General features: G+C 38.7%; 1 protein-coding gene across 1 annotated transcript in view; it reads left to right on the forward strand.

Moving 5' to 3' along the window:
- Nucleotides 1-26,761, forward strand: part of SCARA5 (scavenger receptor class A member 5) — a 116,574-nt gene that overhangs the window by 85,139 nt on the left and 4,674 nt on the right. The window contains exons 7-8 of the mRNA XM_026715948.2: nt 6,126-6,182; nt 16,723-16,920. Coding sequence (XP_026571733.1) covers nt 6,126-6,182; nt 16,723-16,920 — 255 coding nt within the window. The remainder of the gene's footprint in view (nt 1-6,125; nt 6,183-16,722; nt 16,921-26,761) is intronic.

Raw genomic sequence — 26,761 nt, forward strand, 5'->3', positions numbered from 1 at the left:
GAAGTTGGGCAAACCTTTTTTTTTTTGGATAAAATACATTTGTGGGCATCTGTGGAGCTTGTATAGTATAAAATGCATGCTGGAGAGAGAGGGAGGCTTTTTGTGGCAAAATTATTCCACTTCATATATGTATATGTATATTTATATCTATATATCTACCTATCTATCTATAATATGTGTGTGTGTGTGTATACACACACATACAAACACACACATATACGTGTGTGTATGTATGTATATGTGTTTATAGTGTGTGTTTGTATATATACATATTTATTTTATTTTGATTTATTTTGATTTGTCGCTTACAAGATGGTAGGTATAAGTATATACATAGTTATGAATACATGAAATGGGTATATATAAGAAAAATAAAAGAAACAATAGGACAGGGATGGTAGGCACGTTGGTGCACTTATGCACACCCCCTACAGACCTCTTAGGAAAGGGGTGAGGTCAACAGTAGACAGTCTAAGGTTAAAGTTTTTGGGGTTTGGGGAAGAAACCACAGAGTCAGGTAGAGTATTCCAGACAATGACCACTCTGTGGCTGAAGTCATATTTCCTGCAATCAAGTTTAGTGCAGTTAACCTTGAGTTTGTATCTATCGTGTGTTCTTGTGTTGTTATGGTTGAAGCTGAAGTATTCATTGTCAGGTAAGTCATTGCAATGTATGATTTTATATACCATACTTAGATCAGACCGAAGACGGAGTAATTCAAGGTTTTCTAGGTCTAGAATTTCAAGTCTGGTGGCATAAGGTATTCTACAGTGAGTAGAGCAGTGGAGAACTCTTCTTGTGAAATATTTCTGGACTTTTTCAACTGTACTAATATCAGATACGTAATGTGGGTTCCAGACTGATGAGCTGTATTCAAGTATTGGTCTAGCAAATGTTTTGTATGCTCTAGTTAGTAGTGTGATATTACCAGAGAAAAAGCTTTGTAGGATTAGGTTAACAACTCTTAACGCCTTTTTGGCTATGTAGTTACAGTGGACTCTAGCACTTAGATCATTAGAGATGAGTATTCCAAGGTCATTTACAGAACTTGGATCATCACCAAGGTCTTGACTATTCAGCTTGTATTTTATTTTCTCATTTTCTTTGCCAATATGTAAGATAGAGCATTTATTTGTTGAGATTTGAAGTTGCCATTTGTTTGACCATTCTGATATATAGTCAAGACACACACACACAAATGTGTGTGTGTGTGTGTTTACAAACTATTACAAATTATTCTAAAAGTATGAGTTCCAGGTATACTTGCAATTACAGATGGGAGGCGGTGGGAAGGGCCTATCATGTATGCAAGGGCTAAATTGATTAATGATATATAAAGGCAGAGATCTCTGTAATGGTAGCTTAATACTCTGACAATGTCAGCAGAGAGAATTCTATCTGTTCATTCACTCTGGTTCACTTTTAGCAAAGCGTATGTATTGACTATGTAATGCTGCAAACTGGACAATTGGGATGTAAAAGATATTTCAGCACACAAAAGGGGCAAGGCATGGGAAGCGTTTCAAAAGGGCATTTCTCCCTAGTTTTCTGGAGAATAAAAGGAGAGGACGGAGAAAATACTTTGTCTTGCAGGATTATGTTGATAGAACTTTACGATAAAATTAGCGTTAGAGCTCATGGTTGTGCATCTTTACCTGAACTCCTGAATCTCAAAGGGCTAACAGAGTAGATTTAAACTTGTTCATAGCATCTAGAATGAACGCTTAAGGTCCAGAATAATAAGTTTATATGTTCCAATATGAGATCTGCATTTCTGAGCTGTCTAGTCTTATGATAGAAAAAAGGAGAAGAAAGGAAATAATCTCTGCAATCTGTAGGAAGCAGACAGAAAGAAACAAAACCAAAGTGCATAAATCTCTCAACCAGGAAATACAGGGCTGAGATTAAGGTAGAAAATAGGGAGTTGCTTGTTTGCTAACTCTACCCCTACATAGAGTAAAATAGAATAAAAATAAAATAAAAATGATAAAAAATTGACATTTTGGAAGGGGCGTCTCCAATACAGCTATGCCTGGGTTCTAGTTATCATGCCTTGGGTTTTGTATATTTAATGTGGAGGGTTATTTTTAAAGCTAACAATCAAGTTTTTTCTAGACACTTTAGGAGATGCAGAAATAGAAAGGTGTGGCTTTATTTTTTTTGCCTCCCTTCCAACCTTCTTTTGGTGCTTTACCAGTTCTGTATTAAACTGTACAGCCTGATCTTGTCAGAGAACCCCATCTGGTCATTTTCATAATGCTTGAGTTAGTTCCTACAGGCACTAGAAAATGGCTGGGTTTCAGCCTCTGTGCTTCTATCAATAGTGTGTATCTTCTTCTGGCAACGTCCCATAAATAAAATAATATAACTGTTATATGCATTATGCCCAGCCATGATCTATCTTAAAAGCAGACTGGTGAAAACAACAGTCTCTGGCGTTTGAAGGGAAAATAATGCTTTTTAAAAAGTTTTTTTTTAAGTTAAAAAAAGATGGAAAGTTAATATGCTATGCTATAAAAATGCCTAAGTCTCTAAACCATGGATCCCATAGGCATTCTCAGAAAATAGAAATAATGCTGGGATGCAGCCCACCTATTGAAAAACAGTAAACCAAACAGAGAACTGGGAAAATCTGAGAGCAATTTTTATCAATTTTCCTTTCTATAGTAGAATGGTCATAATTTTTGTGAGATTGTCCATGATATGCAAATCATTCAGGTATGCTCATATATAGGTAATCTGTTTGCCTAATCAAGGTCTAGTCATTTTATATGCTCATCTAAAGGGGTCCAGCATGGCATACAGCATGCCCTACATTAAAACGGTGATTTTTAGTTAATTGGAAAGATTGTACAGTACTAGGATGCTGATGGTGATGCAATTGCTAGAGTTCCAATTCACTCTTTGTACATGTACGTACAGATGTGTGTGTTTATGTGAGTGCATGGTATTGTCATGCCCCTGTTGGAATCTGATTCTGAGGGAGAGGTGGATCAGCTGACAGGGAGTGGGAGTGTGGCTCCAGTGGCTGTAGAGGAAATTGGGGAAGGGCACAGTCTGGCTGGGCATTCAGAGGAAGACCCAGGCTCACCCCCTCTTCATCCTAGGGCATGCAGGGAGGAATGGATAAGGGAGCAACGTGGGTTACGGGGGAGAAAAAAGGTCCTGATTCCCTTCATTAGCTGCAGCTGGGAAAACAGGATAAAAAGGGTGTTTGCGCACAGCTCCTTGCTGGAAGCAAAGCGTGAATTATTTTGGTTTGTCAAATCTTATCTGAGTTCTGGCATCCTCCCAACTCTGTGTGTTTCGTTATCTTTTGAAGTCTTCAATTCCTTATCCTGCCCTGTCTCATTAATTGCTGGTTTGTGTTGGTTTTTATTTATAATTTATATATACTTTGGGTTTTGGACGGAATTTCTTCCCTTTAAAAGCTGTTTTTGGGAGAGTTTTTTTCTCCAGCCAATGATAACTGGACATTGGAGGCCAAGTTGAAGGACTTTACCTATTTTTGTACCTTTGTTGCTTTTGTGCCACACCCTGGGTCATCACAGGTATGCCTAAATGGTAGTGTAATAAACTGATTTCCCATATGCAAGCATGCAGGCACATTCAACATCAGCTAAGACACAATTCTCTTATCACTGGATATGAAATTAACTATACTTTTTAGCTGTATTAAATCTTCAAAGTTGAATATAAAAAAACCCTTTACCATATGGTATTGAACATGCCCACTAAAATTGTATTTCTTGCAAGTGAGTAACAGCAGTTTGACATTGGAACTATTACTAGAAAAATGCTGGGCTCCCCTCTGTTGGGAGCATTAGAATAGAGCTATGTTGGGATATAGGAATTCTGAGAAGTGTCAACCCATTTGGAAGACATCAAGTTTACACAGAAACTTTTAGTTTAAAATAAAGTTTGATACCCCACCCCCACCCCCACCCCCTGTTTGTCTTTCACCCTGATAGTTTTCTGGAAGTACTTACAATTTTGGCAGTTTTCCCTGGGCCTGGTTTAGGGTGCTTATAAATTTTGTTCAGTATTATGGTTATATGGATCCATAAGCTTTTCTTTTTATTGTTTTCTGTTTAATTTTTAATGTAAGTCACCCAGATTTGTTCTGAAATCAGGTGACCTCTAAATCTTCTAATAACAAAACAACAAAAATAATGTTGGAGGGTGGGAATGGAGAAGGACGAGGCCAGACTCACATATGCAGCTAACAAGCATATAAAGTCCGCTTATTGCTTCATAAGCAATAAACATCATTAGTGCATAGTGAATTTACAAGAATTTTAGGGCCAAGCATTTATGCGTATCTATCTGTCTATGGTTATGTGGCATAAATATGTACACTAATAAACCAAACTATGCAATTTGCAAACAGATCTTAACTAAAAGATGTAAATTTCTACTTTATAGTACAAAATGCTTAGCTGGTTGTTTGTATCCCCTCCCACACCTACTTATCTTCAGTACAGAATGCTAACAACTTTTCTCCTTAATGCACACCTGCAAAGTTATCCAGCCCTGAATCTCTTGCTTTGCCACCATCTATTTTTCTTTCTGTTTGTCTTGCAGGTTCCTTCTTTGGCTTCAGCTGCCACAAGTTCCTTCTCAGTTTTTCTCCTTTGCCAAAGATGGTTTGACTCTTGGCTCTCCCAGCCAACCTCCCTTATGCTTCATGCCCTGTCACTCCAACAGCATCTGCCAAGCCTAGAAGAAGACATTCCATTCATTCATCCTCATTACCTGCTCTAGCTTCTTTTATTCTTTTTTATTTCAAAACCCCAGTGCCAGTCTGCAGATAATTGTAAGGGATTTAAACTTTATTTTCTTTTCATCTGTAACTGTCCACATTCCTGAAACTTAGGATGGCTTGCAACTGCATGCAGGCATTGACATCTACTTATGCTGCAGAGGGATTGATGAGAAAGTGTAGGTTGCAGATGGGCTGATGTGCACACCTCCCAAATCTCAATTGTGTTGTGTGGAGATTCGCATCCTGCATGCTGATTGGTTGATCGGACTTGCTGTTGGGAGGCAGGGGATGCAGTCAAATGACAAAAGGGAGCAGATAGAGGGTTTAAATATAAATGCAGCAGCTATGCAACTGTCTCTGAATGACAGATTCATAAGTTCCCTGACATGCAGTGATGCAGAAGTCTTCTCCAGGCTTAAGCTATGTAGTGACAGAGTGCTATAGAGAGAGTGAAAAAATGACTTTGGCAATTGTGCATAGTATTTTTCTGTTTCAGGATAGTCATCTTTATAATAATAATTGATAAAAAAGACTAGAATAGTGATAGGCACTTGGATGCACTCTCAAAACACCCCGAGCACCATCAACATTGACAAAATCACCCTGTCAATGTCACAGCTTAATCCTGTGACAATACTTTAACATGACCATACAACATGTGCCTATCCCAGATCCTTGGGAAGGACTCAGTAGCTGGGCAAAAATGTCTAAATATACAGCTGCCTGTGCAACCCACAATAATAAATGAAACAGATAGGCAACACTACCTTTACTGCTTTTAAAGATCAAATTCCATTGGGCATGGATCCGGTACAGCGTTTCAAAGGAAGCGTGTGACATTCTTGATCATACACATGCATTGAAAGCTTTTGAATGAAGCAATTATGACCCGATTAATGATGTATCATGTCTTTCATAGGTCAGAGGCAACTGGACTGATGAATTTGGGATGCTATTATGGGGCACATGCAAACCATTTACTGTTTGTTGGCCCTAATAAATAAGCTGCAACTGAGCCCTGAGCCCAGAAAATTTGACAAAGATTTCTTTTTTAGCTTTTTATCCAACTATGCATGTCGCACATAAAAAATGGATGCAATTAGGGTAACAAATGGGTTATTCATTCAACATTTTTGTTTTCAATATATCAATAAGGACAGCAGGTTAGGAGACTGGCAGGTCTAATTAATATAGCACAGTTCTTCCATGACAGCTTCAATGATTGGGGGCCCACCAAGAGCATTGCGGTCTTTTAAGTGGATTGTCATTGGGGCATCAAAATGTCTGAGAGCCATATGGTCCTGATGCTGATTTCTAAATTTATAACTTTCCCCATGATACTTTTTTCTTCTATTTTCAGGTGAGCGGGGCCCAAAGGGAGAGAAAGGCGAGAAGGGAGACCAAGCTGGAGAAATAGGTGCCGTATACCTTAAATTTCACATATATATATATTTTTGCCTTAGATTTTCACTGTATAGGTTAGTCCTCAATTTACAACCACAATTGGGGCCAGGATTTGCTAAGCAAGGTGATTGTTAAGACACGCTAAGTCACACCCAATTTTACAACTTTTATGCCGTAGTTGTTACGTTAATCATGCAAATCTGGCTTCCCCCACTGACTTGCTTGTTGGAAGTTGGGCCAACTTTTAACCTCGGCAAATTTCTGTGTGTAACATAATGAAGAATGCTAATAAAAATTGTAGTGTTATGATGGGTTCTATGATATTATAACCACACATTTTAGAAACCTAGCTGTAGAAAGAATGGAGAAAAATGCTTTCCCCATACATAGAACACAAAATAGGAAAGGAAAATATTTGAGTACCATTAAACAACAGATCTGTTTCTTGTTCCTTGCTCAGCACTGAACCATTTGCTAAGCATTCCATATAATCTTATGCATGCTTTATTTTCATCCAAAACCACTTTAAATCTCATTCAGCAACCAACTTTTATCTTCTCTTTTGTGGAAAACAATCCATAAGTTAAGCCCATTTATTTTGTTATACGCTTTCACTAAATTAACCAGTAAATAAATTTTATTACATTCATATGTTTCTCAACGAACAAAATTTGATCTGTATACTCATTGCCCAGTGCAAAGCTGGACTGCACCTCCTAGATTTGATTGCTATTATAACTTGTAATCTTCAAAGATAATTCTACTTAATACTTTCCCAGCTACATTTAACAAAGTAATCCCTGTCTAGTCTTCCATACACTTTTATTACTTTTCTCTGTTACCAATAATGGCCTTCTTCCAGTAGTCCAGCACAGATGCAGGCTTCATTAAACAAATTACATAGCTGCTTCTTAAAAAAATTATATGCATTATTCTAATGTTATTTCATTTATAACTCCTATTCCTGCAGTTTTGCCATTTTTAACATAGCCACAGCATTTATGCCATCCTTTTCAACATATTTGTTGAATATTTATAGGATTCTTTTCCATTGTACTCTTTAACATCATTATCATCACCATACTAATCTCTAAAATATTCTTTCCAGGACTGTCTCTCTTCAATTTCAGATTATTTCATCACTTATTTTTAATTCCATTCTTTCTGGTGAATGTTCCTTATTTAGCCTTTTTCACCCACTTACAAAACAATTTTTATTTTATAATAGTTCTGAATTTTCTCTTCCTCTTAACCTTAATGTTGCTCTTTTTAATTATGTTCTTCGCAATTATCTTCTCCTCCCTAGATACATTGTGTATTTGAAAAAAATTATCTTCTCCTAAATACATACACAGCAGTCACCATTCTCATTCATTCTTATATCTCTAAATGTCCCAATCAGTTTTTCTGACCTTTGTGATCTCATTCCCATTCAGGTCACCTAACAGAATATTTTTTCAACATTCATTCTGAGCATAGAACAATTTTTCCTTGAAGTTAATCTCTGTTACATTATTTTTTGTACACCAACCATACCCACGTATGTGAGATGGTTGATTATATAAATGTGATAAATAAAACCACAGCACACAATTAATCACCAATCTATGAATTCCTACATTTGTACATACCTGTAAAAGCCTCGATGACACAAATTTATACTTTCTGACATGCAGTTTAGCCCTTTCAATCATAACTAAAGATATATATTCACTTTCCCACAGGTATTTATCATTCCATACCACAAAGATTGGACCATATCTGATTAAATCTATTAAATTCTTCCCCTTTCTATTTGTTTAGCAGAAAGACAATTTATCACTCTCCATTCATTCATAAATTCATTCATAATACTCTTTACCATATGTTTTCTTACAATCAAAGTCCAACATTTCATATACCATGATTGTTACTATACATTTACTTACTATAAATGTAAGGATTGAAGCTGGTGAAGCAAGAATATCTCATTCTCATAAGCCACTGTGTAAATAAGTAGATGGCGGACAGTTTCAAGATTGATAAAAGAACACTTCCTGATTGAAAAAAAGGGAGGAAGAGACCCAAGAATTGAACCTTGGAACTAATGAATATTTACATACAATACATTATATAATGCCACAATCATAGTAATATGAAAAGAATGGATTGATTGATTGATTGATTGATTGATCAAATCATTTTTGATACCTAGCTATCACATAGATTAGGTTTTCTTTAGGGTTGTGGTACAGAAAGATAAATGTTTAACATCCAATAATAATAATAGTCCTTAGACTTATATACTGCTTCACAGTGCTTTACAGCCCTCTTTAAGCAGTTTACAGAATCAGCCTGTAGCCCCCAAGGATCTGGATCTTCATTTCACTTACCTCGGAAGGATGAGTCAACCTTGAGCCAGTCAGGATCGAACTGCCATACTGCTGGCACTTGGCAGTCAGCAGAATTAGTCTGCAATACTGCATTCTAACTACTGTACCACCTTGGCTCTTTTAATAATAATTAAAATCTAGATAAAAACCAACAATTTAAAATAAAGCAACACATAAAAAGAATTTCCCCAACACTCCTAAACTCCTAGGATTTATATTAGATTTTTGAATTCATAAGTGGGGGTGGGTGGGGAGGAGACTATTTCTTCAGTAAAGCATTTTCTTTTTAAAAAAAAAAATATTATGCAATTTTCTTTGTTATATATAAAATTTCCATATCTACAATGGCAGTGTATTGTACAGTACAGTAAAGCATTTTCTGATCATGGCTCTTACTGGACGAATTGCAATTGCTACTATTGTGTGGTGGTGTGGCAAGATATCTGAAGTTTCTTCTCATGGTCACAGGCTCTCATTATGTATTTTTGCTTGTTCTCTTCTCTCCTCCACATCCAGTTGGATCCCAAAACCACATAGAACAATAGCATGGTCCTTCTCTTGAGCTTTGTTTTTTTCAAGTCAGATCCACTGAGCCACCAGAGAGGAACAGCAGTCCAAAACTGAAGTGATATACACATTCTTATGTGGCTAAAAAGGGATTGAATTGGAGTTTGGAGTTCAGTTTTTTTAATGGACTTGTCTGCTCTAGTCCAAAGGGCAGGATCAAAACCAGTGGGTTAAAACTAGAAGGAGAGAGGTTCAGACTACACATCAGGAGAAACTTCCTGACTGTATATGGTGTTTGCCAATGGAACAAACTTCTGCATTAAGTGGGGAATTTTGCGTTGCTGGAAGTCTTCAAGTGACAGGTGGAGGGTCATCAGTGACAGGTGATATTGGTGGATCTTCCAATGGGTTGAAGGTTCAAAACAAAGCAGTGGTGGGATCAATTTTTTTTTACTAGCAGTTCTGTGGGTGTGGCATGGTGGGTGTGGCTTGGTGGGCATGGCAGGGGAAGGATACTGCAAAATCCCATTCCCTCCCCACCCCCCCACCCTGCTTTCCAGCTCTGTTCTCCTGTGCAGGGCAACAAAAGAAGACCCAGATGATCAGCTAGGTCTCAGGAGGCAGAGAATAGATGGGGGTGGGGCCAGTCAGAGGTGGGATTTGCCGGTTCTCCGAACTACTCAAAATTTCCGCTACCGGTTCTCCAGAACTGGTCAGAACCTGCTGAATACCATCTCTGCTCTAAAGTCCCTTCCAACTTGATGGTTCTGTAGTTTTATGATACTCTATATAGATAGATGTTCCTCCATGTACAGGTAGTCATCGACTTATGATTACAACTGAATCCCAAATTTATGTTGTTAAGTGAGATATTTGTTAAGTGATCTTTGCCCCATTTTACACAAAAGGAGCATCTGTGGTGCAGCAGTTAGAGTGCAGTACTGCAAGCTACTTCTGCTGACTGCCGGCTTCCTGCAATTTGGTAGTTCAAATCCCACCAGGCTCAAGGTTGACTCAGCCTTCCATCCTTCCGAGGTGGGTAAATTGAGGAGCCAGATTGTTGGGGGCAATAGGCTGACCCTGTAAACCGCTTAGAGAGGGCTGTAAAGCACTGTGAAGCGGTATATAAGTCTAAGTGCTATGTGCTAATTGTTAAGTGAACCACTGCAGTTGCTAAGTTAGTAATGTGATTGTTAAGTGAATCAGGCCTCCCCATTGACTTTGCTCGTCAGTAGGTCACAAAAGGTGATCACATGACCCTGAGATATAGCAACGGCCATAAATATGAACCATTGGCCGGGGCTGAATTTTGATCACATGATAATACGGACGCTGCAAAGGTTGTAACTGTGAAAAATGGTCATACGTGACTTTTTTCAGTGGCGTTGTAACTTTGGACAATCACTTAGTGAACTGTTGTAAGTTGAGAACTATCTGTATACACATTCAGACGTATCTCTTTCACATGCATATTTTATATATTGTTTTTATTTTGAAAAAAAGCCAAGGTAGAAATTAGTTTTTTTAAAAAAATACTAAATACAAAATAGCAATAGCACTTAGACTTACATACTGCTTCACAGTGCTTTACAGCCCTCTCTAGGTGGTTTTACAGAGTCAGCCTAATGCCCCCAACAATCTGGATCCTCATTTTACTGACCTCGGAAAGATGGAAGGCTGAGTCAACTTTGAGCCTGGCAAAAGGAGGCTTATTGACAAATAAACACACATAGACATAGACAGTCACACACACATTCCTCAGGAATTTCAATTCTGGCATTCTAGACTGTCCATTTCCTGGGCCTAGTTGACTGGAATGAAAAATGTATTTTTTTCGTGGGTGGAGGTTAGGCTGGGAAAATGGAAAGCACTGCTACTTCTGTACAGGGATAAATCTTCCACTTCCCTCACAAACACATGGTCTCAATTATCCAAGCCAACGCTCTCTTTGTACAGCTGCAGCAGTTTGAGATATTGTTTCTTTAAGCGCTGTTTAAGTATTTTCCTTATATTTCTCCCCTGGGAAAAGAAATCTGGGTTGTAATAGGCTTTATGCAAACAAATATATATATAAAAATAACAGAATCCATGGGGAATCTCTTGGAATACACAGAAAGAGGTGGATTAGTGCACTCACTTGTGCAATAAAATGGTTGCTTCCAGGGGGCAATGAGATAGAATGCCAGGAACAGCAGTTACTGCTATACATTTCTAAGTATGAAAAGAAGCCCATTTTCACTTTTAAAAGGACTAAAAAGTTGGAGAAATTAAGTGAGTATGAAAGGAGACTCGGCCTCATCTCGTCTTTGTGTCCCATTTCAATCTTCTCCTGTACCCAGGAGAGATGCAAACATAAGTAGTCCTCACTTAACAATTACTCATTCTGAGAGAGTTCAAACTTATGACAGTACTGAAGAGGGGCTACTTACAACTGGTCCTTGAAGCTCCACCTGTCATGTGATCATGAAGGTGCATCACACCTGACTAGGCATTTCACCATCCTGCAGTCTATGTGATTGCCATTTGCAACTTTCACTGCCGATTTCCCACAAGAAAAGTCAGTGGAGAAACTCCACTGTGTGTACATTGAAGTTGCCACTCTATACTGCAGTAGCGAGGCTACACTTGAAATACTACATCCAGTTCTGGTTGCCATGATACAAAAAACAAGAAAAAAAGATGAGGCACTAGAAAGAGTGCAGGGAAGAGCAGCAAAATTGATAAGGGATGCGGAGGCTAAACCATATAATGAATATATGTGATCATCATCATTGTCTTCTTTTAATGACCCCATAATCCTTTGTGAGGTGGAGTCTGGGCAACTGAATGGAGCTGAGTGTTTACTGGCTGGATGCCCTTCCAGTTGCCAATGCGGAGTTTTATTCAGCAGATATATTCTCATTGTGTCCAGAGAGAGAAATATGTACCTCTACCTAGGTTTGAACTCACAGCCTCCTGATTGTCAGGTGAGAGCCCCACCTCTAGGCCACCGCACCACTCAGTGAACATATGTGATGAACATTTTAAAGAAAACCTAGGCAGAACTTCAATTACACATGACCACATTCTGATTTTTTTTTTACCGCACCCTATGGACCTCCCTGATATGACCCATAGCCATCATAAAATATCTGCAATTACATAGTTTTTACTTAGGCAATTTGTGTATTCTATACTGCGTACATACTGAGCCTTTTTTTTAAAGTACACACTTTTGCATGTGTGTAAACATTAAACAATAGATCATTAGGTCTTTGGAGCCAATCTAAGCTTGATGTAACTGCAAGGGATCATGGGATTGGGTTGTGGGCTTGTAGGTGTAACTTTGACAGACAGTCAAACACATCCATGAATAAAGACAGACATCTGTTAACAATTCCCAGTTCATGCCTCCACTAAACTAGTACTTGAGCTGCACTTCTAGGAATAGTCAGGTTTAGGGACCAAGCCGGACTCTTCTAAACCCAAACTCTGGTTTTGTTCTGAATTAAATCAATTTGTTATAAGGCTAAACATGAAAAAAGTGTATTTCCTCCCAGAACATTTTGTAGTCTTGGTTAATATTCAATTCTGGGATGTCTCTACTGTATATATCAGTCTGGAGATAAGACTGCATAAAACTGCTGTTCTGGCCAGTGAAATATCCCACTAGGAATGCAGTTGTCTACACCCCACAGCTAAAGCCTGTGAATATGACTCTGGAGTAAAGAGCAGCTGTTTCCAGAGCAGCAACTCTTCAAGACTGTAAGATATTGTTATAGTATGTTTCTAACTAAGTGCTATCATTTCGAAGGAAACATCTGGCAGGAACATCCAATGGTGACAGCTTATTGGGCAGAATCTAGAGAAAATGTAGAAAAGGCCTGGGTATTTTACTTTCCCCTGCAGTAGAAGTTACAAGAAGTGGATGCTGCAAAAAAAAAAAAAAAAAAGCGGATTGTCTCATCACTTCTGTTCAGTTGAATCATCTCAGATATTTATTGTTTGGGCAGAGTAACACAGGTAGTCCTCAATTAACAACTATAATTAACTGTGGAATTGGTAGTGATTTTTTTTTTTAAGTTTTATTGGTTTTTAAGACAAACATAGACAAACAAAACATAAAAACATCAAGCCATCATCCATATATATACATACAGTGTGCCGATTGGTTTACAAATTGTTTTGTGCTTCCATTTCATAGTCTTCAATTACATTGTATATATTCTCATATTTTCAATCAAATATTAAATACATTAATATCATTGTTAATCAATCATTTGACTATACTTTTATTCATTCCTGTTTTAGGAAATAATCCATATTTTACTTAAGTTGTTTTATGACAGTTCATATTATCATCTCAAATCTATCCTACAATCATTTTGTAGATATAATAAGAAAAGAATACATCTTTATATATTTATTATTTTCTAAGAATCTACATATTTCATTACCATGTTTTATTGTCTAACCATTGGTAGAATAGATCCCCAATTTTATAAAATTGTTTATCATCTTGTTCTCTGATTTCAAATGTCAATCTACTCATTTCAGCACATTCCAATATTTTCTTAATGATTTCCTCCTGTAATGGTATTTTTTCATTTTTCCAGTTTTTGGCAAATACAATCCTAGCTGCTGTTAATACATTTACAATCAGGTATTTCAATTCTTTACTATATATTTCAGGTAAAATGTTTTTTTGTCATTTTTTCCAACCACGTGTGGATTTTAGTCCAATATTTTTTAGCATCCGCACAAGTCCACCACATATGGTAATATGAGGCAGGTGTCTGATGACATTTCCAACATTTTTCAGATTTATTCTTGAACATTCTTGCTATTCTTGTCGGGGGGAAATGCCACCTGTAAAATATCTTATACAAATTTTCATTATAAGCTGTTGACATTGTCATTTTATAATTTTGAGACCACAGTTTTTGCCATTTCTCTAGATCAATCCCACATCCAAATTCTTCCCCCAAGCAATCATAGTTTCTTTAACTTGTTCTTCTTCTAGTTTAATTTCTAATAAATATCCATACAATTTTTTAATCACCTTTTCATCAGTACCTGTCAAAATCTTATCTAAGTCAGTCAGTTTATCATAGAAACCTTCTGTTTTAGAATCTTTGTCATACCTTGAATGTATTTGCGCATATGAAAACCAATTCATCTTTATACCTTGTTCCTCTAATTTTTGCATAGATTTAAATTCACCCTTTTCATTCAATATTTCACCATATCTAACTGTTTGTTCCTTTTTATATATAGGATAAGAAAATGCTTCAATAGTCGATAGCCAGACTGGAATTTTCAGATAACATTGCCTTTTAGTCTTCTCCCAGTTTAACCACAGAGACTCCCATATATAATGTCTTCTAAAATATCCCTGTATTTTAGTTCCTTTATACCATAGAAAAGCATGCCACTCCAACAACAGATCATGTCCTTCTAATGTCAACAATCTAGTATTTCTTAATGTTATCCATTCCTTAACCCACATCAAATTTGTAGCTTGGTAATACAACTCCCAATTAGGCAAACCAAATCCTCCTCTTATTCTGGCATCTTGCAAAAGTTTTAACTTTATTCTCGCTTTCTTACCTTGCCATATATATTTCAACACAATTTTATTTAAATCTTCAAAATAATCTTTTCCAAGCCTAAAATATAAAATTCTGGGTAGTATATTCATCTTGATTGTTGATATTCTCCCTATTAATGACAGTTGTAAACTTTCCCATTTCACCAAATCTAGCGCTATCTGCTACTTAAGTTTGATATAATTATTCTCTTTTAGTGTACTGCATCTTGCTGTCAAATGTATCCCCAAATACTTGATCTTATTCGTGACCTGAATTTTCAATACATCCACCAGTTCTTCCTTTTGTCTTGATAGCATATTCTTTGTCAAGATCTTTGTTTTATCTTTATTTATTTTAACCAGATCATCTGCGAATGCTTGCAACTTAAATTCTTCCTTTTTAATTTTCATCCCTTTTATATCCTTTTCTTCTCTAATATTTCTGTTTAGCACTTCCAAGGTTAACATAAACAACAAAGGTGATAGTGTGCACCCTTGTCTTGTTCCTTTTCTTATATCAATAGAGTCTGTCAGTTCTCCTATCATTACCTTTGCCGTTTGGTTATGATATATAGCTTCTATTGCTTGAATACATTTTTTACCAAAGCCCATCTGTTCCAGCTGTAATAACATGAATCGCCAATTCACATTATCAAATGCCTTCTGTGCGTCTAAAAATATCAAGACCATTTGTTTTTAAGGGTGTGCCTCATAGTATACCAAAGTGTCCAAGATTACTCTCATATTGTCTTTAATTTGTCTCTTTGGCAGAAATCCATTTTGATCAGGGTGGATAAAATTGTTTAAGTATTTTTAAATCTTTCTGCCAATATTGAAGCAAAAAATTTATAATCTGCATTTAGTAAGGAAATTTTGGTGGTGATTCTTAAGTAGATCACCAGGTGACTGTGCCTGAATTTATGATTTTTTTTGTAGTAATCATTAAGCGAATGTTATAGCAGTTAAACCAGAGCTCTCCAAACTTGGCAACTTTAAGACTTGTGGACTTCAACTCCCAGGAGTTGAAGTCTACAAGTCTTAAAGTTGCCAACTCCGGGGAACCCTGAGTTAAACAAATCCATTTTAGCAATGGGAGGTTTTTTTCCAGAAACCAGAAGAAAATACCAAAAACTGATAAAAATGCCAAAAATTGTGGTCATGTGACTGCAGGATGCTGCAAACAGCTGAAAATTCAATCAGGTTGCCAAGTGGCCAAAATACAATCATGTGACCAGAGGAGAGAGGGTGTTTTCAGCCACTGGAACTCCAGAACAGGGTTGTAGATACATTTTTGAAGGTCCATCATCACCTCTAATGGTCTCTAAGCAACCATGTGTTAAGTGAGGGCTACTGGGGAGATTCTCAAACACATCACCTTCAGATCTTAAAGAAAAGATAGATATGAATGTAAGAACTGATACATTGATTATGGATTGTGCAAAGAATCACTTCAATTGATTGCATTGAACCACTGAACAGTTTATTTACTTCTTTAAGGTGGTATTTAAAAATATTTAATTTTTAATGCAGGGGTGGGCTGCTGGAGGTTCAAAGGGATTCAAGCTAAGATTCTGTATAGTTCAAATCCCACTCCTAGCTAGCCCCGCCCATCCCATCGCTCCCAAGAGTCCCCATGTGGCCCATTTTGGATGCAGGTAAGTGCAGGGTGTGGATGGAGGCTCGGGAGGGCGAAAAACCAGCCTCCTGGAAGTACGGAAAGGCTGGAAATGGGCCTGTTTTTGGTTTCCAGAGAGACTCCAGAGCCCAGGGAGGCTGTTTTCACCCTCCTGGAGGTTTGAGGAAAGCCTCCGGAGCCCAGGGAGGGCAAAACACACACACACACCCTGTCACGGTGCAGGAGACTGATTAGACAATGCCCACCATAGCCACGCCCACCCAACAACCGGGCAGAGAACCTGTTGCTAAAAGTTTTGAAGCCCACCCCGAACTTAATGGTGTCTCTACAATATTTCACCAGAACAGATATGGGGGGCTTTACACATTCTTACCACCAGGGTCAGTGAGAATAGGCAGAAAAGCTTTTAGCAGAAAATCATTTTTAATCCTATATTTTTATTTACTTTTCCTATCTCACGACTGCACAGCTCTTACTTTGGAAGAGGGAATTATCCGCTTGATGAATGGCTCCGGTCCCCACGAAGGGAGGGTGGAAGTCTTTCATGATCGACACTGGGGAACTGTATGTGATGATGGATGGGACAAGAAAGATGGGGATGTGGTGTGTCGGATGCTGGGTTTCCGAGGCGTTGAAGAGATTTACAGAATGGCTGCATTTGGACAAGGTAAGAAAATAAATACATTCCTGAGATTAAATAAAAATTCACTCCAGGAAATCGATCTAAACAATTTAGTGGAAGGTGTTAACGCAAATAAAACAAATAGTTTGTGGTGAGTTTATTGTAGGATGTTTATCAAACTGGGTTCTGTGACAACTTGAATAAATCTCACTAGACTCAGAAGGGGGAAGAAATCTTTTTCTAAGGGACTAAGAAAAAAAAAACTAAAGAATTCAGCCATCTAATCCTGTCTCAGTGCTGGTTTTTGGAAGAAGGTTTTCTAAGATTCAGTGCTAAATATGGGGCTTATCAGCTGATGCCCATTCCTCTTGCTCAGGGGATCTGGAAATTTACAATTGTTGTTCCTTAATTATTAGACTTTACAGCTTGAAGAGTTCCATACTTCCGTTCATTTTCTTGGGGAACTTTCCCCAAGAATATGTTGCCTGCGACCTATCAGATAGGGTTATTTATTAGGATAAATCCAGGATCATAAAAATATAAAGTCAGAACTGTCTGCAAAATAGTCTAAACACTTCAGAGTGTGTAAGAAGTGCCAATTCAATCTCCAATTAAAAGAAATTCATCAGAACTAGAAAGAATTTCCATGACTAAGTCCATTCAACACACTAAGCATATTGGACTAATAAAACTACGCCGCTCTGGGCTGGGCAAATCTGGAGGACCACCAGAGAGATAGAAAACACATTCCCTTGGTTTTGACATCAACTGTCCTTAGTTTTTTACATCCCAGATCTGCAATCTTAATTAAAAGCAGGTGCAATGATAGCCTTTTCCTGCCAGCTTTATCAAATAGGAAACATGACCAGATAGTCTAATTCTGCATTATTGTAAAGCTACATTAACAGAATGCTGTAAATCTGAGAGTAAAATTCTCCCACCATCTTCCTTACAGCCCCAAAAAACTAGGGTGAATCCCTTCTGAATGTCTTGCTCTACCCATTATCAAGTTGCTGACCATTCCCTATTCAGTATCTCTTGACCCCATCTTCCAACTTCTATTCCAGGTCCCATTATACTTCCCTACTGCTCATCTTCACAAAATCTCACCCCTACAGCTATCAAATCTGAGCTGCAAAAATTCCAATGATTTTTTTTTCCAGTCCATATTTCATGGCATTTTTAGAGATTTTGAGTTTTTGTATCTCTTTGCTATGTTGTCCAGTGGGCATCCAGATTTTTGCAGCCCCAACATTTTTGTAGCCCATTGTGGGGGTCAAAAGAATAATACGATAATGGTACAGAATTAAGGATGAAGCAAAGAAGGGAAACGTTCTCATGCTACTATTGCATCTGTGCAATCTACACTTAGAAGTGGAGCTCTTAGAGCAGGGGTTGCTAACCTTTTGGACCATAGGAGCCACCAAACTCATAATTTTAAATCCCAAGGACTAGAGACTCTGGGAAAATCCCCCCAAAAGACTGCAGGAAAATTCCCTACCCTGTTTTCCTACCGATCAATCATTCTTTATTTGGGATTGCAGGATACCATCTCCAGCTCCGTTCTCAGGGAGGGAGGGAGAGAGAGAGAGAGAGAAACTTTTGCCTTCATGCAAGGAAAGCAGCAGAAGCAGCAGAAGTCTTTCTTTCTCTTCCCCAAACTCTGCCAGAAATTAGTCTTTGTGAGACTTGATGTGCCGGCTCAGCCTCTTGGAGCAGGATGCCTTGCAGGCTCTCAAAGACTCATTTCTGGTGGAGTTTGGGAGAGGGAAAGAAAGACTTTTGCTGTTTTCCTTGCGTGCAGCCAAAAGCAGAAGAAGAAAGAAGTGGAAAGAAGCAGCCTGGTGGCCAGGCAAAGCACATGGAGCAAGTTCTCCCACTCTGCCATTTCCCCCCCTCCCCTCACTACCTCGTGTTGTTCGCAATGCAAACAACCAAGCCTTGTGTTCCCATCGGCCATGTGGGTGGCACAGCCTTCTGTTCCTGCACAGCCTGGATTAATTGCTTTAGGGGGGTGCTTTGGGGGTGACATTTCTCTGTGGACCACCAAAACTTTCTCATGGATCACCAGTGGTCCCTGGCCCACTGGTTGGCGACCACTGTCTTAGTCTCTCTGGTGCAGAGGTGGTATTCAGCAGGTTCTGACCAGTTCTGGAGGACCGGTAGCGGAAATTTTGAGTAGTTTGAAAAACCAGCAAATACTGCCTCTGATTGGAGATTTTACAGTATCCTTCCCCGCCACACCCACAGAACCGATAGTAAAAAATTTTTTGAATCCCACCACTGCTCTAGTGGGTTTTTTGATAGATTGCTCTTCATTGCTGTCTACTTCTTTTCGCTCTTCTCCTTCCTGCCTGAAGAAATGAGATGGGAGGAGAATAAGCTTATAATATCATATAGGGCCAGCAAAGATCTCCTGACCAAAGAGATGCAAGACACGTTCACTCTGCTGCCTTCTGGCTGTCATTTGGGGTGCTCAGCTCAGCTCAGTTCAGTTGATCATTTTGCTTTGGGGCCCAGATAACTTTAATTATTCCCCCACTATAAAAACTTCCTGTTAATAAAAGTTTCACTCCAAACCTGGCATGTTTAAAGCATTCACAAATTGCTCTATTTTTGTAAGTTAAAGAAAACAAGGCACTTGAGATTGCAAATCTATTGCACAACTCTAAACGTCAGTATAGTGATGCTCCAATATTACTCATGTTTTTTTTCTAAATGTCCCAGGTTATGAGAAACAGGAACTGGGAAAAATTTTATTAGTTCCCAGATTTAGATGAAGGTTGCTTATAAATGTTTAGCTGCATGCAGAGGTTTTTCCTGTGGTGCCTTTCTAACTGATGGGCTGGCACTGCATATGTATTTATGGGGATCTAGGGGCTACCCACACACTCTTTCCAGAGAGAGGAGTACACAAGAAGTGTTGGAGGAAAATTGTTCCATACAAACCCTATCCCATGTGATGGAAAAGGAGGTGTCCCGGATGGATCCAAACTGCATAAAGCAATGTTATTTATTGCTTTTTTTTTTAGAGGAAGAAAACACCTGGAATGCATATGGGTCAATATAACAGAAAAAAAAATGACATGGCCATAGGCATATATTATAGGCCACCCAATCAAGCAGAATAAATAGATGTCCTTTTTGCCAGCCAACTAACAAACATATGCAGGAAACACACAACAATAGTAATGGGAGACTTCAATTATCCTGATATCAATTGGAAAACTAATTCTGCACCAAGTGAGAAATCAAATAAGTTCCTAATCAACCTAGCTGACAACTTTGTTGTCCAAAAGGTAGAGGATGGAATTAGAGGGACAGCCATACTGGACTTAATTCTTACAAACAGAGAAGAAGTGATAGAGAGACTTTAAACTGCAGGAACCTTGGGTGAGAGTGACCATGTCATACTAGAATTCAACATAACACAAACACAAGCAACAGAACATAATGACACCAGAGTCTTGGATTTTAAAAGAGCTGATTTCAATAAACTCAGAGAGAACTTGGGAAAGATTCCATGGATGAAAATCCTAAAGGGGAAAACAACTCAAGAATCTTGGGAAACTCTAAAAAGTATGATCATAGAAGCCAGACTAGCACAATACCACTGAGAAAGAAAAACAAGAAATCCAAGAAGAAACCAGCATGGCTACACAAAGATCTCTTTGGCAAATTGAAAGAAAAAAAGGACAAGTACAAAAAATGGAAAGAAGGACATACAACTAAGGCAGAATATCAGCAGATAGCGAGAATCTGCAAAGACGAAGTCAGGATAGCAAAGGCTCAGAACAAACAAAGACTTGCAACAAAAGTCAAAGATAATAAAAAAAGTTTCTTCCAACATATAAATAACAAGAAAAAAATCAAGGAAACAGTTGGTCCACTAAAGAGAGAAGATGGCAAGGCATCTTAGAGAACAGGCAACAGAGAGAAAGCAGAACTGCTTAACACATTCTTTGCCTCTGTCTTCACGCAAAAAGAAACTATAGCTCAACCCACCAAAAACATAACTGTAAAAGACAGGCCAGAAATAAAAGTTAAAATAAGCAAAAAAAAAATAGTAAGAGAACACCTGTCTGATCTTGATGAAAACAAACCACCAGGGCCTGATGGATTACATCCCAGAGTTTTAAAGGAGCTGGCAGAGGTCATCTCAGAACCACTGCACCATATCTTTCAAAAATCGTGGAGCACCGGGGAACTACCAGAGGACTGGAAAAGAGCTGATGTGGTTCCCATCTTCAAAAAAGGAGAAAAAAAACAGACCCAGGAAACTATAGACCAATCAGTCTAATATCAATACCTGGGAAGATACTAGAAAAGATAAAAAAACAGATCTGCCAACATCTAGAAACAAGTAAAGTAATAACTAGCAGTCAGCATGGGTTTGTTAAAAACAGATCATGCCAAACCAATCTTATTTCATTCTTCAACACAGTGACTAAATTAGTACACAAGCAAAATACTGTGGACATAATATATTTAGATTTCAGCAACGCATTTGATAAAGTAGACCGCACCCTACTTCTTTGCTAGAAAAAAGTGGAATAGATAGCACCACCACTAGATGGATTCGCAACTGGCTGGCAAACCGTACTCAACAAGTAGTCCCTAATGGGTCTAAGTCTACATGGAGGGAAGTAAGCAGTGGGGTGCCACAAGGTTCTGTCTTAGGCCCAGTAGTCTTCAATATCTTCATTAATGACTTAGATGAGGGAATAGAAGGGGAACTTACCAAATTTGCAAAAGATAGTAAACTGGCAGGAATAGCTAACACCCAAGAAGATAGGCTCAAGATCCAGATGGATCTTGACAGACCAGAACACTGGGCCATATCTGAAAAAATGAAATTCAATGTAGAGAAAAGTAAAGTCCCACACTTAGGCAAGAAAAACCAAAAGCACACATATAAACTGGGTAAAACCAGGCTCAATAGCAGTAACTGCTAGACAGATCTTGGAGTCTTAGTGGACAACCAGCTAAATATGAGCCAGCAGTGTGCAGACGCCGCCAAAAAAACTAATGCAATCCTAAGTTGTATTAACAGAGGGATACAGTCAAGATCAAGGGAAGTACTAATACCACTCTATAAAGCCTTGGTAAGACTACACCTAGAGTACTGCTTGGATGGAAACTGAACAAGGAGAGATTTAACCTGGAAACAAGGAGAAACTTTCTGACAGTGAGAACAATCAACAGCTTGCCCTCGGAAGTTGTGGGAGTGCCATCAGTTGAGACTTTCAAGAAGAGATTGGACTGCCATTTGTCAGAAATGGTGTCGGGTCTCCCGCTTGGGCGGGGGATTGGACTAGATGACCTATAACGTCCCTTCCAACTCTGATTATCTGTAATCTGTAATTCTTATTTGCAAACGTGACTGGCTTGTAGGTTTAGGGATGTGATCCATCTCTAGCCATTTTACGGTTTTGAAGCAGTATGTGTGCTTGCATAGGAAAGCAAATCACTTTCCCGCATGGCTATGTTCACAAAACATGCTTAATCATGCCAGAGAAAGAGCTGGTATATGTATATTTTCATGACCTGCTAAGCTTGGTTCATTTTGACTTTGCTTAGGTTTTGTATGGTTTGGCCTATTGTTTAAACTCAACCTCTTTAACTGATTTATAGTTCAATGGATTATGCAAGTCATAAAAATTAAATAGGTTATTGATAATCAGGAAAGAAATGGATGGATGGATGGATAGATAATCTAAATGTCAACATAGAGTGCCCAGTTTTAGTGCTAAAAAGCCTAAGAAGTGCACTCCCCTTGTTTACTCTACTAGGGATGGAATATTAAGATTACAAGAAAGTTGTTATTAGCTGTTACTAGTAAACATGATTAATGCATTTTTACATAATCTTGATTCCTTCCTGAGGGCTATGCTAATTTACTCTAGCACAAACTAGCAACAATTATACAGCAACCACTTTCTTGAACTGAAGGCTAATTCTAGCATCTCATGCTGCAGAGGTTGGTCCAGAAACATCTGTTGACCTTTCAGGCAATTTAGAACAGAAAAGGGATACAGAGGGAAGTACTGGCTGTCCTCCAGCTATTTTGGAAGAGATGTTTCCCAAACGTACAGAATTCTGGTGGATAGATTTCCTATTTTTTCCTGGACACTTGGACTAGAAGAGGAAACTGGCAGAACGTTTCCTTGTATTACCCAACTTCCCAGTCCATAAACTTTGCAAATGGTTGGATTAGAATTCCATGGGTTACACAAAATGGCACTGCTTCACTCTTTTTACATGGGATATTTCTCTTCTGATGGCATGTCAGGCAAAGAGAAATAGGTGAAAGCAGCTACCACATTACTTTCTCATAGCAATTGAAAATATCAAACTATTGATTTGAACACCAACTGGTATACCAGAACACCAATGTCTTTATATATATAAGGAATCCATGTACAGTAAAGTGCAAGGTGTATCTCTCAGAGCAGTCAGGCATTGTGTGGCAAAATTCTTTATTCTAAACCTACCAACTGGAGTATTCAGCAGGTTCTGATCAGTTCTGGAGAACTGGTAGTGGAAATTTTGAGTAATTCAGAGAACCGGCAAATACCACCTTTCACTCCCCCATCTATTCTTTGCCTCCCAAGTCCCAGCTGATCGGCTGGGTCTTCTTTTGTTGCCCTGCACAGGATAACTGAGCTGGAAAGCAGGTTAGTGAGGTGGGGAGGGAATGGAGATTTTATAGTATCCTTCCCCTGTAATGCCCACCAAGCCACTCCCACAGAACCGGTAGTAAAAAAAATTGAATCCCACCACTGCTACCAACATTTCTATTTGCAGAGTGTATTTCAATACAGTCAACATTTTTTTATTTTGCAGAACAAGGAGAGTGTTGTACAAGTTGAGCTTCGCTATCTGGAACTGTGGCATGAAATAAGGGGGGCAAAGTGTTCTTTATTGATAGCATACAATCTTACCAACCCTCTCATTCCCCCTCTGTCTGCGTGCTGGGGGTCTGGGTATAGTTCCTCCAGATAAAAGGGCCCCACCCAAGCAGGTTGTAGTGGCCCTGTGTGATGGAATGTTGTTCAGATTCCCAGGAGCATGGGAGTGCATTCCAGAGGAGCAAGAGGCAATACAGGTTAGATAGTTTGTGTGAGAAAAAGAGGGTGAAGATGGCTCCTCCCCAACATATACTAGAGTGTATGTTTTATGGTGCAAGAAGTCTGCTTTAGTTTTGGCCAGATGTCTGCCTGTAGGTGAGGAACAGTAAAAATGCCTGCTTAGAAGAATCTCAACAGGTCTTTCTTGCTTTTTGGAATCTGACATGCAGTCTATTTTTGGATGAGGAGATGCCTGGAATCTGGACAGGCAGAGAAGGAAATCCCTCTTTCCCAGGGATAAAGTTTTCACTCAAGAGTCTTCAAACTTGGCAATTTTAAAACTTGTGGACCTCAACTCCAAGAATTCCTGAGCTAACATGACTGGAGGAGGAATTTTGGGTGTTGAAGTCCACAAGTCTTAAAGCTGTCAAGTTTGAAGACCCCTGTTTTAACTTAATGGCTCCAGGGTTAACTATCCAGATAGTTCTAAATTCTGCAGATACAGCTTATAAACCCAAAGCAGGAATGATCAAGGAAATGGTTTTCATTTTACTAAAAGGATAGTTTGAAGTTAATGTTATATAAAATTGCTTGCCTGAGTTAGCCATCTGAGCAAAATAAATAAACAGGGAATAGGATAAAATTATATAAATACTGAGCTAACAGTGCTTCAAAGGAAAAAAGAACCACCCCCATGACTAACTAATATTCTCTACCAACTTTTTCCTTGCTTGTTCCAATACTCCCATGGCATTGTAGGTTTAGGAATTTAATTATTTAGGTCCAGTTGCATATCGGTTTTCTCTAGATTTTTGTTTCCTGCAGGAGCTTCCAGCCTATACTCACCAGGAACAAAGACCTCACGGGAGGGGAGCCATGTTGCTCTATGGTTGCCTAAAATCAGGAGGAATCTTTGAGCGGCTTTTCAGTGTAAGATATTTAATTAACAGGCATACATTTTTATGAACTGTACTTCACTTCATTGGATGCATGAAGTGGTTAAACCAACACCTCATCCTGGCTGAGATTCTGTATCAGTGCAACTGTTCTTCTGATGAAGGGAACTGTAGTTCATGAAACATATGCCTTTGAACAAAACGTGTTAGTTTGAAAAGCTGCTCCCAGACTCCTCCTGATGGGGTATATTAAGGAACTTCATTTGCTTTCTCCTTGAATCTCCTCACCCTGCCCATCTCTCATTCGAAAGCACACTGGCTGTAATTTGACAGTCCTGAAACATCTCCTCAACTGACCATTCAAAACAAAGAGCCCCATTAATCCTCTGTAGTAATCATGGCTTTTATTACCAATGGCAATCCATCATATCTGGGAGCCTTTGAAATCTAGCATGATACATGCTGGATAAATAATTGTGCCTGGTCCAGCTGTAGTTCCAAACTTTGCTGGGTGTTCCTGTGGTTGTTACATATAATCTTTTCAGCTCTACCCTCTTTTGAGGCTTGAAAAATTGTTCCCTTTGGACCCACCAAAGCCAAACTGTGTTTTTTCTGGCTGGTATTTTATTCCTGTTATCCACTTTCCCCAGAGAGCTTTTTGCAGAGCCCTGAACTGTGTGTAGAATCTCCTTTATAGCTAGTGAGTCAGAGGCTGGAAAAGGGAGAATCCTGACTCATGTCTTCCAGGGAATTGGAGAAACTGGCATTGGCCTGGGATAAGATCTTTCTGTTAGGCTATCCTGGCAGTCCTGTGCCAAACCTTGAGGGACATTCGGGGACAACTTTTAGCATCCCTGCAACAGATCTCTGAACATCTCCTGTGGTTTGGCCTTGGTCCTATTTATGCAGCAAAATGGCACAAGCCACATGTGGCCTGAAGCCAGAACAGTTTGGACATGAAGGATCTGCTGGAAACCAGTTGGTGAAACAAAGGAACATTTTGCTTAAAATTATCCCAGAAAAGCTCACATTTATTTATTTTTAGAAATGGTTATTGAAGGTACCCATTTTAATTTTTAGAATTCCGAGACAGATTGCGAGACATATTTAATTATATACAGGTGAAACTCAAAAAATTAGAATATCGTGCAAAAGTTCATTTATTTCAGTAATGCAATTTAAAAGATGAACCTAATATATGAGATAGATTCATTACATGCAAAGCAAAATAGTTCAAGCTGTGATGTGTCATAATAGAGATGATTATGGCTTACAGCTCATGAAGACCCCAAATCCACAATCTCAGAAAATTAGAATATTGCGAAAAGATTCAATATTCTAGGCTCAAAGTGTCCCACTCTAATCAGCTAATTAAGCCATAACACCTGCAAAGGGTTCCTGAGCCTTTAAATGGTCTCTCAGTCTGGTTCAGTAGGAATCACAATCATGGGAAAGACTGCTGACCTGACAGTTGTGCAGAAAACCATCATTGACACCCTCCATAAGGAGGGAAAGCCTCAAAAGATAATTGCAAAAGAAGTTGGATATTCCCAAAATGCTGTATCAAAGCATATTAATAGAAAGTTATGTGGAAGGGAAAAGGGTGGAAGAAAAGGGTGCACAAGCAGCAGGGATGACCGCAGCCTGGAGAGGATTGTCAGGAAAAGGCCATTCAAAATTGTTGAAGACTTTCACAAGGAGTGGACTGAGGCTGGAGTCAGTGCATCAAGAGCCATCACACACAGACAGATCATCCTGGACATGGGCTTCAAATGTCATATTCCTCTTGTCAAGCCGCTCCTGAACAACAAATAACGTCAGAAGTGTCTTACCTGGGCTAAAGAAAAACAGAACTGGTCTGTTGCTCAGTGGTCCAAAGTCCTCTTTTCTGATGAGAGCAACTTTTGCATCTCATTTGGA

The sequence above is a fragment of the Pseudonaja textilis genome, chromosome 1 (assembly GCF_049901715.1).
Source record: "Pseudonaja textilis isolate UNSWEBS1 chromosome 1, rPseTex1.2, whole genome shotgun sequence".
Lineage (NCBI taxonomy): Eukaryota > Metazoa > Chordata > Lepidosauria > Squamata > Elapidae > Pseudonaja > Pseudonaja textilis.